The following is a 13,152-nucleotide window of genomic DNA, read 5'->3' on the forward strand; positions in this document are numbered from 1 at the left end:
GATTCGCAGGTACCGATATAACCGGTACCGATTCGCAGACGATTAACCGGTACCGATTCGCAGGTACCGATATATACCGGTACCGATTCGCAGGTACCGATATATACCGGTACCGATTCGCAGGTACCGATATATACCGGTACCGATTCGCAGGTACCGATATATACCGGTACCGATTCGCAGGTACCGATATATACCGGTACCGATTCGCAGGTACCGATACATACCGCTACCGATTCGCAGGTACCAAGTATCTGTATCGTATCGGTCGAATGTGAAGGTACCATCCCTACTGCTGACACATAGGCCTCGGTAACTGTTTGGATCATATTTGTCTCCACTTTTTGAAGATTGGAGTGATAAGCCCTTGGCTCCAGGTGTCAGGAACATTTCCAATGTTAAGTATCAGATTGAATAATTTCAACATGGCAGTTTTGATTTTCTGGCTGCTAAACTGAAGCATTTCATTTAAGATGCCATCAGGGCCACTTGCTTTCCTCGCTGCAGGGCCTGGATCTTAGCCAGCAGCTCCCCTTCACTGATCTCATAATCTGAAGGATTTTGGTTGTCTTTAATGATTGATTCAAGGATTTCTAGTTTGTTGAGCAGATTATTTTGGTCTGAATCCAGTGTGATTGCACTGTATAGATTTTCAAAATGTTTCTTCCATATTTCCCCGTTTTGAATAGCCAATTCTTCCTTGTTTGATTTGTTGAATGAATGCCATTTTTTCCAAAAATTGTTTGAGTCAATGGACTCCTCGATTTCTTCAAGTTGACGCTGTTCATGCTGCTCCTTTTTAGCTCTCAGTGTTTTTCTATATGATTTCAGTGTTTCCCAGTACTGGAGGCGGAGCTCATGATCGTCAGGTTGTCGGTGTTTTTCATTGGATAATTTTTGGAGTGTTTTTCTCAGACACCTGCAGTCAGAGTCAAACCACTTTTCATTAGCTGAGTTTGAACTTTGATACTCAGATTTTTTCAGATTAGATAGAGATGCTGTGCTGTCAAATATGGAGTTAATATCCCGCACAGCCTGGTTCAGGCCGTCGGTGCTGTGGGGATATGAGGTGGTGATAAAATGGTCTAACTGGGATTGGACTGCTGGATGACCGATGGCTCTCTGGTCATCCTTACTATTACTTGTCCATCTATAAGGTTGTTTGGAGGGGTTGAGTTTACTGGGCTCTGCTACATGGGGGTCAGTTGGTGTCTTCCTAATGTATAGGGTGATTTTGCTGTGATCAGATAAGGGTGTGAGGGGGCTGACGGTGAATGCTCTTACACTGAAGGGCTCCAGGTCTGTAATACTGTAGTCCACAGTGCTGTTGCCAAGAGGAGAGCTGTGAGTGTAGAGACCAAAGGAGTCCCCTCGAAGCCGACCGCTGACGATGTACAGACCCAGCGTGCGACACAACTGCAGCAGTTGCTCCCGTTTCTGTTGACGGTTTTGTCAAAGTTGTTCCTGTTTCGGTGTGAAGGAGAGGGGATGTTGATCTGGCCAGGTATATGTCTGTCTCCCTGTGCATTGATCTGATCTGGTTCTGTGCCTGTTGTGGCGTTAAGGTCACCACAGATCAGCACGTTTCCTTGTGTCTGGTAGAAGCTGATCTCATCTTCAAGGATGGAGAAGCTGTTTTCGTTATAGTAAGGGGACTCTGATGGGGGGATATAGGCTGTACACATCAATATGTCTCTGTCTGTGGAGACCACCTCTTTCTTTATTTTGATCCAAATTGAGAAATCTCCTTTTCTGAGTAATTGGATTGAGTGAGCGAGGTTCATCTGGTACCAGATCAACATCCCTCCTGAATCTCTGCCTTGGCTTCCACTTCTCAGTTTGGTTGATGGGAAAATGATTTCTGTATATCCTAAAGGACAACCAGCGGGCATGTCTCCTCTATTCCAAGTCTCCTGCAAAACAATGATATCTGAATTCTTCAATTCTTTCTTAAAGTCTGTATGTCTGTCTCTCTCTCTGTCTGTCTCTCTCTCTCTCCGGCAGAGTCAGTACCGTTTTGAAGGGACCGGGTTCTCCACCATCCCTCAGCTCATCGAGCATCATTTCTCCACCAAACAGGTCATCACCAAGAAGTCTGGAGTCGTGCTGCTCAACCCTGTCGTCAAGGCAACCACCACCATATATATCTATATACACCCACACAATCCATAATATAATCCATTTATCAATCAATGTCTTCGGTAAGGATTAAACCACCTGACCTATTTGTAGTTCTGACCAATGAGGAACTGATACAACGCACATCTACTTATTGTATGCATTTTATAGATTACATGCACATTTGTGTGTAAACGTGTGAAATACACAGACACATAAACCTGTCTGGTTGTAAGCTGGATGTATAGCTGTGACGGTTGAGTGATGTCCTGCTCCATGTTCTTCTCTCTCTGCAGGATAAGAAGTGGATCCTGAACCACGAGGACGTGGTGCTCGGCGAGCTGCTGGGAAAGGTGACCCCACGTCCTATTTCCTGTTTCCTCCTGTAATTGATTTTGGCCATTTGAAGCAGTGTTTTTACTGTTTCTCTCTCTGTCCCATCATGCGCTGCTGTCGGCTGGTTGCCAGGGTAACTTTGGTGAGGTGTTTAAAGGGACGCTGCAGCGTGACAGAACGCCAGTCGCCGTCAAAACGTGTAAAGAAGATTTACCTCCGGAGCTGAAGATCCGCTTCCTGTCCGAGGCCAGGTCAGCTTTGATCAGTACATGAATCAATACATCATCAATGAAATATGAGAAAAATATGTTTGTCAATAAATGTCATCAAACAACAACAGGATATTATCATCAGGTCATAATCAAGAAGGATATGAAGAGTATTCTTAATCCTTCATATCCTTCTTGATAAATTTGTGTTGAACTGAAGAAGTCTGCAGGAGGAGAGGGATGCTTCAACAAACGGAAACAGTCTTCAGGAAACGGAAACACGTCCAGTTTCCTACGATACAGCACTCAGTTACCATGACAACCTTCATCAATATGTGTAGTGTTTGCAGTCTATCTTTAATTGGCCGGTGTCTCATGCTGTCTGTCTCTGATTGGCTGCAGGATCCTGAAGCAATACGACCACCCGAACATCGTGAAGCTGATTGGTGTTTGTACGCAGCGACAGCCAATCTACATTGTCATGGAGCTGGTTCCTGGTGGGTGGAGCTTCTTGAAGCTCAGTTGGTTCTGTACTTGATATGTTTGTGTGACCCTATGCGTTGTCTGTCAGGTGGAGACTTCCTGTCCTTTTTGCGAAAGAAGAAAGACGAGTTAAAGACGAAGCAGCTTGTTCGCTTCTCTGTCGATGCTGCTGCTGGCATGGCATACCTGGAGAGTAAGAACTGTATCCACAGGTAAATAATCAATCAATAATGAATACCTGATCACTGAAGTGTCCGACAGACCCTGTACAAAGCACCCGCGCAAAACACAACACTTTTATGTTTACCTGTGTGTGTGTCAGGGACCTGGCAGCGAGGAACTGTCTAGTTGGAGAGGGCAGTGTGTTGAAGATCAGTGATTTTGGGATGAGTCGTCAGGAGGATGATGGGATTTATTCTTCATCTGGACTCAAACAGATTCCCATCAAATGGACGGCGCCAGAGGCTCTCAACTACGGTAACACACCTGAAACACATCTGACTAAGGCTGGGTGAGGCGTCGGCATAATCGAAGTAATCTAACATGTAAATACGCCGATTTTCGTAACGTGCATCGACACATCTGACGTAAGCAGTAAAACCGCCATGCTCGAGCACTTGAAGCAGAAGCGTCCCGGGGCGGCCGGACTCCTGTTGGATTCTGCAGGTTGGTGCAGCAGTGTGAGAGTCACACCACGGTCCGTGTGTGGGACGTGTTGGGAATCCTCACTGATCAGTTTGCTGAAAGATGAAGCTGCTATGTTGTTCGTGTTGGTCTTGCTAGTAAAGAACCAGGATGAGCATCATTACTGTGTTTTAAACTGGAGACGAGACCGAACTGAAGTGAAAGTGAAATTTAATGCTACACAGAGAAATGTCTGCTGTGTTCCCTCTGTAGTATTTATCCATGGTAAACAATACGTCCTGGTGCTGACTAGAGATGCACCGATCAGGATTTTTGGGGCCGATCACCGATCACAGAAAGCAGTATCTGCCGATCACCGATCACAGAAAGCAGTATCTGCCGATCACCGATCACAGAAAGCAGTATCTGCCGATCACCGATCACAGAAAGCAGTATCTGCCGATCACCGATCACAGAAAGCAGTATCTGCCGATCACCGATCACAGCGTCAAATCCATAAATTCTTCTATATTGTTGTCTTGTGTAACTTTCATATATTTAATTAATGATTCTTCTTACACAACATTGACATTGTATTATTAAGTATAAAAAATAAGAGATTAGAAAGTATCATGAATTGACCACACTGTTTATTGCAGGCTGAGGCAATGTGCAAGGGAGGGAATTTCATCATTTTAGGAGCAAGTCCATTTGGCCTTCAGTTTTGTTTCCAGGGGCACCAAGTCCACATGACAGGGCACAAAGACCACTGAGTAAAATGTGTTGATTTACCTTTCAGACTGATACCATAACATCCTAATTTATAATAAGACATGGATTATGTATCAAAACGTTTTTTAAATACCAAAATCAAGTTAAAGTTACATTAGAAAGTAGTTTTTGTTAAGTAGGGTTAGGGTGAGGTGATTTTTGTGACACCTCATTGAATATTAGTGTTATTGAATATTTCTCCCAAATAGAAATTCCCCAAAATTATGGCAAAGCACATTTTTCCCAAACAAAAACATGTAGAATAACAGCAGGAGACCACTGATGTGTGGAATGATTTTGGTGGCACTACACTCTGAATAATAGTGAAGTTACTGAATATATTTTGTAGTTTCTCTTTTCAGTGTTGCACTTTGTAGACGGTCCCTGCGCCCTCGTCTCACAGCTGGCTGACCATACAGACCAGAGTTAATGTCCAGACGCTCGTTCTGATTAACATACGGTTGTAGCTCGTTGTCTTCCTCACTACTGTAGGAAAGAGCCGTCGTTTGTGTTTTAACAAGGTTTCACTTATGAGTTATTGATCCGGGAAGTTTGAATCTGTGAATATATTTCCAACTTTACCGGACTAAATCCTACCACATAAGTCAGTTACGTATCATGTCAAACCGGCTGCGCTCGCTCGCTGTGCTGTAAGTTTCCTTCTTCTGTTTTGAGACGCTGCTGCTGTTTGAGAGGCTTTCACGTGAGATCATCGTGATGATGAGACTCCACCTGCGCGAACCGCGGACTCACTGAAGTTACTGTGAGTGACTACTGTGCACTCAGGTGGCTGTAATTAAAGGCAAGCTCGCTACGCTGACCGGGCCAGGGGCACAGAGGCCACTGTGGCCGTACGGTGAGTTATTTTTTCCACGCTGCATCAAGGTCAAAGTGCGGGGCAACAGCGGCCATGGCCACCGTGAAATTCCCACCCTGCATGCAGTCAGTGCACTGTCTCTATATTGAAACGTCATCTGATCGGCCTGATTGGATCTATTTTGAGAACTCCGATCAAAACCGATAGTGGCATTATCGGCCGATTGCGATCGGTTGCCGATCGATCGGTGTATCTCTAGTGCTGACCTGTTCTGCTGTGCTTATGATCTCCAGTCATGTCTCTGCTACAGTAGGTTCAACCTGCCGGTCAGTAGTTACCATTACTTGTAGTTACTTTTTATCTCCACCCAAATGTAATAAATATCAGGATTACACAGATTACAGTTTAGATAATGGCCTGCAGTGACATTGTCATATTCATTTGTTGATGATTGAAGAAATATTTTAACATGTTATTTTGGGTAAAGTGTTATATTAATCAAGTATTAAGTATAAATGAAAGTAATCAAGTATATAAAAAAATAAGCAATAGGAAAGGTATTGTAAGGTGCAGCCCTAAACCTGACACACACCTGACACACACCTGACACACAGCTGACACACACCTGACACACACCTGACACACAGCTGACACACACAGCTGACACACAGCTGACACACAGCTGACACACAGCTGACACACAGCTGACACACACAGCTGACACACACAGCTGACACAACTTGTAGAAAACAACATTGTATAGGATGGTATAAACCCTTTTCTACACCTGTTACTGTGATTGGTCCCTGATGTCTCCTGCTCTGTGGTTGGCTGTTGCAGGGCGTTACAGCTCAGAGAGTGATGTGTGGAGTTATGGAATTCTGCTGTGGGAGACCTTCAGTCTGGGGGTGTGTCCTTATCCTGGGATGACCAATCAGCAGGCCCGAGAACAGGTGGAGAAAGGTAAATGCACATAGAGACGAAGAAGAAGAGCTATAAACTGTCCACAGCTCATCATCTTCATCATCAAATTGATAAACGGACATCTCATACAGCTCAGATCACTTCTGTTCAGTACTGATCAGTAATCAATAAGATGATCAATAAATAAATTAAAGTGAGCCGATCATCCTTATCTCATCAAATCTTTGTTAGTTGATGCACCATGCAGTTACCATGAAAACATTAACTTCTCCCCCTCTCTCTACTGCTGGTTGCTAGGTTACAGGATGGCGTGTCCTCAGCGTTGCCCTGACGACGTGTACAAAGTAATGCAGCGGTGTTGGCAGTACAACCCCGAAGACCGACCCAAGTTCTCTGAGCTTCAGCGAGACCTCGCCGCCATCAAGAAGAAGTGATGATGTCATCATCCACCTCACCACCATCAGGAAGAAGTGATGATGTCATCATCCACCTCACCACCATCAGGAAGAAATGATGATGTCATCATCCACCTGGCCATTTCATGAGAGACACAAGAAGAACGTTCAGTCGCGTCCTCAGTATCAATCACCAGCAAAGAGTTACTTTTTTTGCCGATGGGCGTGGTCTTTGTGTGGGCGTGGTTTCCATGTGGGTGTGTCTCTTCAATAACAAAACTTATAAAAACACTTAATCTGTGGTTACACTACAGACGGAGAGCGTGGAGCTGATGCTGTCACAGCGTCACACTGAGCGTGTCCGTTGATAAACAAACACTACAACATTTAAATTCATCAAGTCATCGCTGCAGACAGTTAGCATTTAGCTGATGTTTGAACTCATTTAGCACAATGGAAACAAGTAGATGTTAGCATGGATAACGCGACTGAAACTGAACAAACAGTCTAACAGCTTAGCGTGATTGTAGGGACGGTTCCTTCTTACTAAGAGTCCAATACAAACCAGCTACAGTCAGTTAATGAACAAACAAATATCCAGCTTTGAGCCTTGTGTGTGTCTGTGTGTGTCTGTGTGCACACAAGCTGCTCAGCCAATCAGTGTTGACCACTGAACACAATCAGACTTGACGCCACAACCACCTGTCACTATTGTAACTGTGGCAACAGCTTGAACCCTAAACGTTTCCACTGCTGAGGAACAATCAGCTTTCAACACTAACATCAAGTCTGTATTATTTTTATTTATTTTAATATTTGAATGTGTCATGAAAGTTTTTTATGGATTGATGTGAAGCTGAAGGAGAACTGACCTTTAGTCTGAAAATCCAGCTGTCAGTCATCACTCAGACCACGCCCACTCAGACCTTCACAAACAAAAATAATCAGATTTTTTTTTAAAGGAAGTAGTAAAAGTTTATAAAAACAAAAGGTTGTTTTTTTAAAGACTTTAAAACCAAAGTAAGAACTTCATCCAATCAAACATCTCCAAAACAACAAATAAATGACATCATCAGCACTTACTCTATACGTTTCCTGGTTGTTGTGGTAACTGAACTGACATCAGACCACATGAAAATGTTAAAAAGAGAAAAGTTTAATATAAATATGTTTAAAAACACGTATCTGTGTAAAGGAATTGTGAATCCTGATTGGTCAGTATCACTTCCTGATTTGGTTGGGGGCAGAACTTAAATGTTAATGATGTCAGCGCGATGCCTACTGTTCCTGTAAATAAATCCAAGATGTTTTTACAGTTTGTTTTCATTTTGAAACACTAATCATCTGTTTGTCTTTTGCATTTGTTTAAACTTTTTACAAATACTATCGTCGCATTTATTATGAAAAATAAAACCAACAACACCAACAATCACTGAGGTGTGACATCATTTCTACTAGCTAACAGGCTCAAGTTGGCTAGCTACATGCTAATGCTAATTCGTATGAGGAATGATGTCATCGATGGACTGGGATCCAACCAAATCAGCTGTGACTTTCTACATGACATCAGTTTCTATGAAGATAACCAGTCAAGTTTCAGAGTGCATCGCTGCTCTTGTCTCTGTCAGTCTTATTGTCACTAACTGGAACATTTAAAGGAACTGCACTGAGCTGGTTCTGCTCATCAGACCAGTACTAACAGAATCCACAAGGTTCTGGGCTTGGACTAATAAAGTCCACTGTAACTCCCTTCAGTCAAATCACGAACATGGCGCTCTTTCTTCATGCTGTAAGAACAATAAAATAAACAAATCATACAATTAGTCCACATAGTACAGAGCTTCTCATAGAGAATAACAATTAAATACATATTACAGACACATAAAGATAACTAGCATGCTCATCTAAATTCACAGATAATAAAATTGAATCAAACAATACACATCGTCACGGTACTACCAAGTGAACTCAAGTGATAGTCGGCTCGTTAACACACATAACTTAACAACAAACTGACTTATTTACCTCATTGGCCGCTTTAACTCAAAGGGGTTATAAATCTAATCTTCATCCAAATGTTTGTGCATCAACACACAACAACAAAACCTTGAGTCTCTAAATCATCTCTCCTGTCCTCCGTCAACCTGTCAGGTGCTCTACCCATCATGGTCAACCAATTGTGGCGGCGGGTGTGCCAATAAAAAAAGAGAGCCGGCTGCAACACACCCAGAACATTGGTTCCACTTTGAATATATTACAATTCCCGTATCTATATTCTTGCTACACAAGACAAAATATTCCCTTTATTAAAAACAAACTATTCTTGGATTAAATCAAATAATTAAATAAACTTAAAATGGATAACTGTGTGATGGCAGCTACATCCACTTAGTAGTTAGACAGATGACTTTATTACTCCCTGAGGGGAAATAATGTGATCATAGCAGCAGGTACATTCAAGTACAAATACATTCAAAATATAAGGACAAATATATAAGCAATAAGAAACAAAGTACTATATACAATATACAAAAAATAAAGTACTGTATACAATAAAATGCTGAGGTATTGTGGAGTAAAGGTAAGTGGACCATGGGCTGCGAGAGGATAAGGTGCAGTTTTATCTACAGTAATAATAATTTCAAGCACAAGATTTGAGTGTTGTGGAGTGAAGTTATAAAGTATGATGGTACCAGGAATGCTTAGATTCCTGCACCCCAGGACACCACAGAAGAAGAAGATGGTGCTCACAACAACAGACTGATGAAACATCTGGAGCATCTGGCTGCAGACATTAAAGGACCTGAGCCTCCTCAGGAAGTGAAGCCGGCGCAGGCCCTTCTTGTAGACTGCCTCCATGTTTGTAGTCCACTCCTGTTTATTGTCCAGCACCACACTCAGGTGTTTGTTTGTATCCACCATGTTGACGTCTTCCTACCGATGCAGACCAGAGAGGGCGGGGCTTGTTCCTCCTGAAGTCCACCACCTTCTCTTTTGTCTTTACCACATTCAGCTGCAGGTGATTCTCTCCACACCACTTAACAAAAATGCCGACCAGGTCCCTGAACTCATCCTCCCTCCGGCCCTCTACATGCCCACAGTGTCATCAGAGAATTTCTGCAGATGACCCGACTCAGTTTGGTACTTAAAGTCTGCAGTGTAGGTGGTGAAGAGGAGACAGCACAGTTCCCTGAGAGGCGCAGATGTTTCCGATCAGACAGTCCGACACACAGTTCTGTAATCTCACATACTGCCACCTGCCCGTCAGATAGTCATCGACCTGTGTGACAAGCGGAGAATCCACCTGCATTTTCTCCAGTTTGGCCTTCAGTAGTCTGGACTGGATGGTGCTGAAGACCCTGGAGAAGTCAAAGAACATGATGCGGACTGAGGTGTTGGGTCTATCCAGGGAGGAGTAGGCTTCCTGCAGCAGGTAGAGGATTGCATCATTGACCCCAACATGGGGCTGATATGCACACTGAAGGTGTCCTGTGATGGGCACACTGGGGGTCTGAGGTGTGCCTGAACTAGTCTCTCCATGACCTTCATGATGTGAGAGGTCAGTGCATTCAGCCTGTAGTCATCCAGTGCCGCAGGACGTCCTTTTTGGGCACTGGAAAGGGGCAGGATGTTTTCCAAAGCACGGGCACTCTCTGAAGGTGGAGGCTCAGGTTGAAGAGGTGCTGGAGAACTCCACAGAGCTGGCTGGCACAGGCCGTCAGCACGCGGGGCTGATGGGGTCCGGTCCGGTCCGGCAGCTTTCCCCTTCTGTATATGCTTCCTTTAGGGAATATCACTACAAAACAATCCATTAATTGTCATTCTTAAGCAGATGATACACAATTATACTTCTCCATGAAGCCTGATGGCACAAATCTGTCAGCTAAACTTCGACTCTTGTTAAGGACATAAAAACACTCAGCAGCGCCTCGGCAGCAGGAGGACGGTCAGCCGCCTCCCAGAACCTCCATCAACACCTCCACCAGAACCTCCAGCAGAACCTCCAGCAGAACCTCCACCATCAATAACTTTATTTACACAATAACAATGTTTATTCATGCTGACTTGATATTAGTGAAAATAATGACGAACAAAATAAAACTAACCTGATTCCTTATTTTGATTGTCAGTGTGTTCTGTATTTATTTTATAAAATATTGTATTAATATAAAGGCTTTTTTCTTCCATGTCATGTGACCCAGTGACCCAATCTCATTACTGAATGGGACAAATGGGACACACCTGGGTGGATTCAAACTAACTTCACTGTAGTCATGCTCCTCTGGATGACATGATGATGATGATTATTAGTTCCAGGGATGAGGGAAAGAAATGAGAGGAGGAATTTTATTTTTTTTCATGATGCACTTAAAGAAAAAAGTCGAAATGTTGAGAATAAAGTGGACTCTTCTGGTCCCTCAGGTCCAGTTCAGGGAGCGGCTGAGCTTTTGTTGAGGCGGTCACATGCGCTGTTTGATATCGTCTCACAAGGTCGACTTTAATCTGGAAATGTCAACTTTATTTTTGACAGGTTTTTTTTCTTCAGGTGCATAATGAAAATTTTAAAAACTTCCTCCTGAGAATGTTTCTCCCACCTCTGGTTCTGATATTCCTCTGTAGGATTTGTCTTGTAACTCTCACATAAAGCACACTTCAAGGACTTCCTTCTTCCACCTGCAAAAATCAGGAACATCCTGTCATCCTTAAAAAGATGCAGAGAAATTAATCCATGTTCCCTCAAGGCTGGAATACTGTACGCGTAAAGACTCTCCACTGAGGCGATTCTGTAACAAAACAAACTTCTCCAGTCACATAAACGGCATTCTAATTCAGTTCTACTTAAATTATTTAGTTCAATCTTACGTCAACACAATCTTTCAAAATATTCAACATGAAGACAACTAGTGACTTCAACAGTTGTCCTGACTGTGGAGCTGCTTTGTGTCAGCACACAGGTGGAGCCTCTCAGGTGAGCCTCTCAGGTGGAGCCTCTCAGGTCAGGTGGAGCCTCTCAGGTGAGCCTCTCAGGTGAGCCTCTCAGGTGGAGCCTCTCAGGTGAGCCTCTCAGGTGAGCCTCTCAGGTGGAGCCTCAGTGATCATCTCCACATGTTTATTTATTCATCTTTGTTCAGACTTGTGTGTGTATACTTTTATAAATTATAAATTCAGTTATTTGTGAGAATGAAACTAAATTAACTTTGAAACAGAAAACATCACCAAGAGTTCACTGCAGTACTTTTACTAAAATACAGAGAGAGTTGTACTTTAACTCTGACACACACACACACACACACAGACACAGAATCACACACACACACACACACACAATCACACACAGACACACACACACAGACACAGAATCACACACACACACACAATCACACACACACACACAATCACACACACACACACACACACAAACAAGATGGCGGACCGCAGCAGCAGTGTCTCCACAACAGAAAGGCCTCAGAGTTAAACTTCTCCTGACTTTGGTAACTCCACTTTTCCCGGTCTGACCGGAGACATGAGCGGCCTCCGCCGCCTCTAACGGACCGTTTCCCGGGTCGGTGTGATTCTCCGGTGATGTTCCCGTGAATCCGCCGCCGTCTGAAGCGGACTTTGCTCTTTTCTCCAAACCGGGAAGGTAAGAACGGCCGTGCAGTTAGCTTAGCTACATGCTAACCGTTTGTTTTGGTTGGATGTCGCTGTTTGGACGGGTCTGTGAGCTCGTTGGTGTTGGTCACCGGGTTTACCAGGACCGGACAGAGGAAGGGGACGTTCGATTACCCGGCAGACTGAGGGTATGTGTGAATGTATTCTGGGGAAATGGCGGCAAAGTCGCGGGTCAGTGTTAGCCGCACAGTAACGTTTAGCTAGCTACGGAGCTACTACTATTGTAACTGATACACTGTATATGTGTACTTCTGCAGTACCACAGTACTACCGTACTACTTCTACTACTACTGTGTATGGTTAAGGCTAGTTAAGGTACTACTGCTGGGTTTTAAAACCAGTACTACATAAACTACATCTACTGGTACTCCTTTGTTACTAACCCCACTCAGAAAATACAGGTACAGTTAGGTGTTGGTACAGTCCATGTTGTTAGAGGGAACGTGTTGGTACAGTCCATGTTGGTACAAGTACCTGTTGGTGTGGACTGTATCAGTTGTTGGTACAGTCCATGTTGGTAGGTGTTGGTACAGTCTGTGTTAGCACAGGTTCTTGTTCCTACAGGTACGCGTTGGCACGGGTACATGTGATGGTGATGTCACCGTAAGGCTGCATTTACACCAAATCTGACATTACGGTGAAACTCTGCAAGTTGGTGCAGTGGTGTGGGAGTCACTCCATGGTCCGTGTGTGTGACGTGTTGGGTCAGCCTTAACCCTCAGCTTGCTGAAAGACAAACGTGCTTTGTTGTTCTGTTACTAGCATGTTTGTCCTGCTAGTGATCATTTGTCCTCATCTACTA

The 13,152-nt window shown here is 43.7% G+C and overlaps 2 protein-coding genes across 3 annotated transcripts in view; both read left to right on the forward strand.

Moving 5' to 3' along the window:
- fer (fer (fps/fes related) tyrosine kinase) overlaps positions 1-8,106 on the forward strand; it is a 30,818-nt gene extending 22,712 nt beyond the window's left edge. Inside the window, exons 11-19 of the mRNA XM_030436360.1 lie at positions 1,248-1,299; positions 1,779-2,127; positions 2,415-2,471; positions 2,587-2,705; positions 3,066-3,160; positions 3,235-3,358; positions 3,469-3,623; positions 6,199-6,321; positions 6,580-8,106. Coding sequence (XP_030292220.1) covers positions 1,248-1,299; positions 1,779-2,127; positions 2,415-2,471; positions 2,587-2,705; positions 3,066-3,160; positions 3,235-3,358; positions 3,469-3,623; positions 6,199-6,321; positions 6,580-6,716 — 1,211 coding nt within the window. The 3' untranslated portion in view covers positions 6,717-8,106. The remainder of the gene's footprint in view (positions 1-1,247; positions 1,300-1,778; positions 2,128-2,414; positions 2,472-2,586; positions 2,706-3,065; positions 3,161-3,234; positions 3,359-3,468; positions 3,624-6,198; positions 6,322-6,579) is intronic.
- A 3,966-nt stretch (positions 8,107-12,072) lies between these two features.
- The window catches only part of apc (APC regulator of WNT signaling pathway), a 30,481-nt gene continuing 29,401 nt past the window's right edge, over positions 12,073-13,152 (forward strand). For both annotated transcript variants that reach the window (XM_030436596.1, XM_030436598.1), the window contains exon 1: positions 12,073-12,321. The gene's annotated coding sequence lies outside the window, so the exon portion shown is untranslated. The remainder of the gene's footprint in view (positions 12,322-13,152) is intronic.

Source organism: Sparus aurata, chromosome 12 (genome assembly GCF_900880675.1).
Source record: "Sparus aurata chromosome 12, fSpaAur1.1, whole genome shotgun sequence".
Classification (NCBI taxonomy): domain Eukaryota; kingdom Metazoa; phylum Chordata; class Actinopteri; order Spariformes; family Sparidae; genus Sparus; species Sparus aurata.